General features: G+C 38.9%; 1 protein-coding gene across 6 annotated transcripts in view; it reads right to left on the bottom strand.

Annotated features, from left to right (window-relative positions):
• The window catches only part of ccdc61 (coiled-coil domain containing 61), a 6,899-nt gene extending 4,632 nt beyond the window's left edge, over positions 1-2,267 (bottom strand). For 4 of the 6 annotated variants that reach the window (XM_014006746.1, XM_014006748.1, XM_014006749.1 and 1 more), the window contains exons 1-3: positions 2,011-2,267; positions 506-668; positions 346-428 (exon numbers count right to left, since the gene is read on the bottom strand). In XM_014006746.1, coding sequence (XP_013862200.1) covers positions 346-428; positions 506-653 — 231 coding nt within the window. In that variant the 5' untranslated portion in view covers positions 654-668; positions 2,011-2,267. The other 2 variants (XM_014006747.1, XM_014006751.1) reach the window with 2 other exon arrangements.
• Between the last annotated feature and the right edge of the window lie 98 nt (positions 2,268-2,365).

The following is a 2,365-nucleotide window of genomic DNA, read 5'->3' as shown; positions in this document are numbered from 1 at the left end:
TCTTTTCATTTTTTTACATGCATTAGTTTCATTTTATTTTATCATTTATTTACATTTTGATTTTTTTACATCTATGGGTTTGTTTGTACGACAAATAAAAAACAAAAAATAACGCACTCATCTCTGACTCTCACATTTTCTTTCAGGCCCTGTCCCTTTGGTTCCTGTCCATGGACCTCAAGAAGGCAACAGAGCATTGGACAGCTCAGGACAACTGAACATTTCCCGCTCAAGCGGAAACCCTGAACTCTAATGTACGAGCCTCTTCCTCAGCTACCACAGCCTCCAGCGAATCTGTCCGCTTGAATCTTAATGACTTTGTGCACGTTCGTTCATTGGAGTTACCTTTCTGACAGCAGATTCCAACATGCTACAGAAAATGGGAAACTGTTTGAAGTTGCCAGTTTTGCGAGTGAGGTCTTCGATATCTGAGGGAAGAAACACAAATTAAACAGTAAAGCGCCCACAGTGTGTAGCGGCAATGACATTTATTTATACCACTTACACGCTGGATCGAATTCCCCTCTCCACTGATCCGCTGTGACCGAGTCAGAGATTTCCACTATCAGCAAATTCTTGTCCAACTCCATCTTCACAGAAAACTCCACACCTCGAAACACAATGTCCTCCATCACCTCAGAGCCCTCCTCCATCGCCCCGGGTCTCTACTACAACAAATGATTTCATGTGTAAATAAACGGCAAGAGATAAAACAAGTGAAAGGCCTAAAATATCTGTAAAWTATTGAGTTATAGTATTTATTTTAATAATATGGCAGCCATCTAGAATCAAATTGATTTAGAAAGTCAATCAGTTGTAGATGTATATCTAATGGTTACATCCTAGAACTTTCATTAAAATTCATTCAGTGGTTCACCATATACAACACACACACACAACAATACAAATATCACCTTTGACAGCAGGCCATAACAAATACAAGCATTTCTAGTATTATGTGTAAAAAATGTATACAATAGTGGGATAAAAGTTTCTAACGTCTGATTAAACACTAACCCTTGACTTAGAGTCAGATTTGTTACTCTGTTAGCAAAATATTTCATGAAACACTGGGCAAATTTTAAATGACATTTTTAATATTTGAAGTMAACACAATTCAAAATAGCTGCCAACTGTCTGACTTTACAAAACACAAAAAYTGTGTAACTCAGTCAATTTCACCAATACTGGGCTAAAACTGTGTGTGGGGGTAGCTGAGAGTCRTTCACAACACATACTCCCAGCGGTAACAAATTATACAAAGTCGTACAGTACTGCACAAGGTCACACTTAACATTAATTTCAAGCTTTGACCAAAACAGCAATAACTTCATTATAACACATATATGTTTAAAACTCTGCAAAACAATTACAACAGTTCTGTATAGACTTGAACACATTTGCAGTAAAATGTATGTGTTGTGAGAAACACAGCAGAAAATATTACATCACATTGAAAAAGTATACTAGCACTGAAATAATAACATCCTCACGACTGTGTTTATTTCCTGTTTCACCACAGGGGGCGGTAGCGAGCAGAGTCATTTAAAACAGTTATTTATTAGGCTAGAAATAAAGTTATAAAGGATAAATCACATCATAAACAAAGAAGTCCACTATAATCGAAAGATGATTTTGCCTGGCTGGTTTTTATTTCAACTGTTTTGCGTTTTAGTGATGTTAAATTTCACGCTTGGCTTCAATTTTTATCAGTGAAAGTGACGTGAAAAATCAGTGTAAACATCATTTATCACTGACATTAACCAACAAGCACTAACGCTGCTGAGCTAGTTTCTGAAATGATCTTCATACATAGACACAAACCCTACTACTGATTATACTGCCGACATTTAATTTGTTGATTTACATGAGAGGTCAGCTAGCCACAGTTACGTTAGCCCGCGTTAGCTTTGGACTTTATCAATTTCAGTTTATTTAAAGGAAGCTAAATAAGACCTTTTCTAAACCACATACCAGAGGTCTGAGGGCGAAAACCAAGATGTTTGTTACCTCGCGTTTGTTGCAATRATGGCACTGAATGTTGCTGTCACAACATGTAGCTGTCGTCAGAAGTCCGTCAGGCGGAAGTTCGTACCGGGACGTAAATTAAACAGCTACAGGACCGAGTGGTGATGCTTTAAATCCAAAACATTTAGTGATGCATCGGTGAGCACTGAGCCACAAGAGCAAGAGCGCTTCATAACCGGGAACTGTTAAATTCTTCTTCTTCGGGCTCCGCTGCTCTTCCTCTGCGGACATGTTCCTCTGGCTCAGTTCAATCGAGGCTGGCGGGCGGATTACTGCCCCCTGCAGGCAGACAGGTGACACTGCAGGGGGGACAACAAAGCAGTGATGTGTATTTATT

This window comes from Austrofundulus limnaeus, unplaced genomic scaffold (assembly GCF_001266775.1).
Source record: "Austrofundulus limnaeus strain Quisiro unplaced genomic scaffold, Austrofundulus_limnaeus-1.0 Scaffold37, whole genome shotgun sequence".
Lineage (NCBI taxonomy): Eukaryota > Metazoa > Chordata > Actinopteri > Cyprinodontiformes > Rivulidae > Austrofundulus > Austrofundulus limnaeus.
Note: the sequence above shows the minus strand (reverse complement) of the source record. Positions and strands in the feature narration are given on the sequence as shown.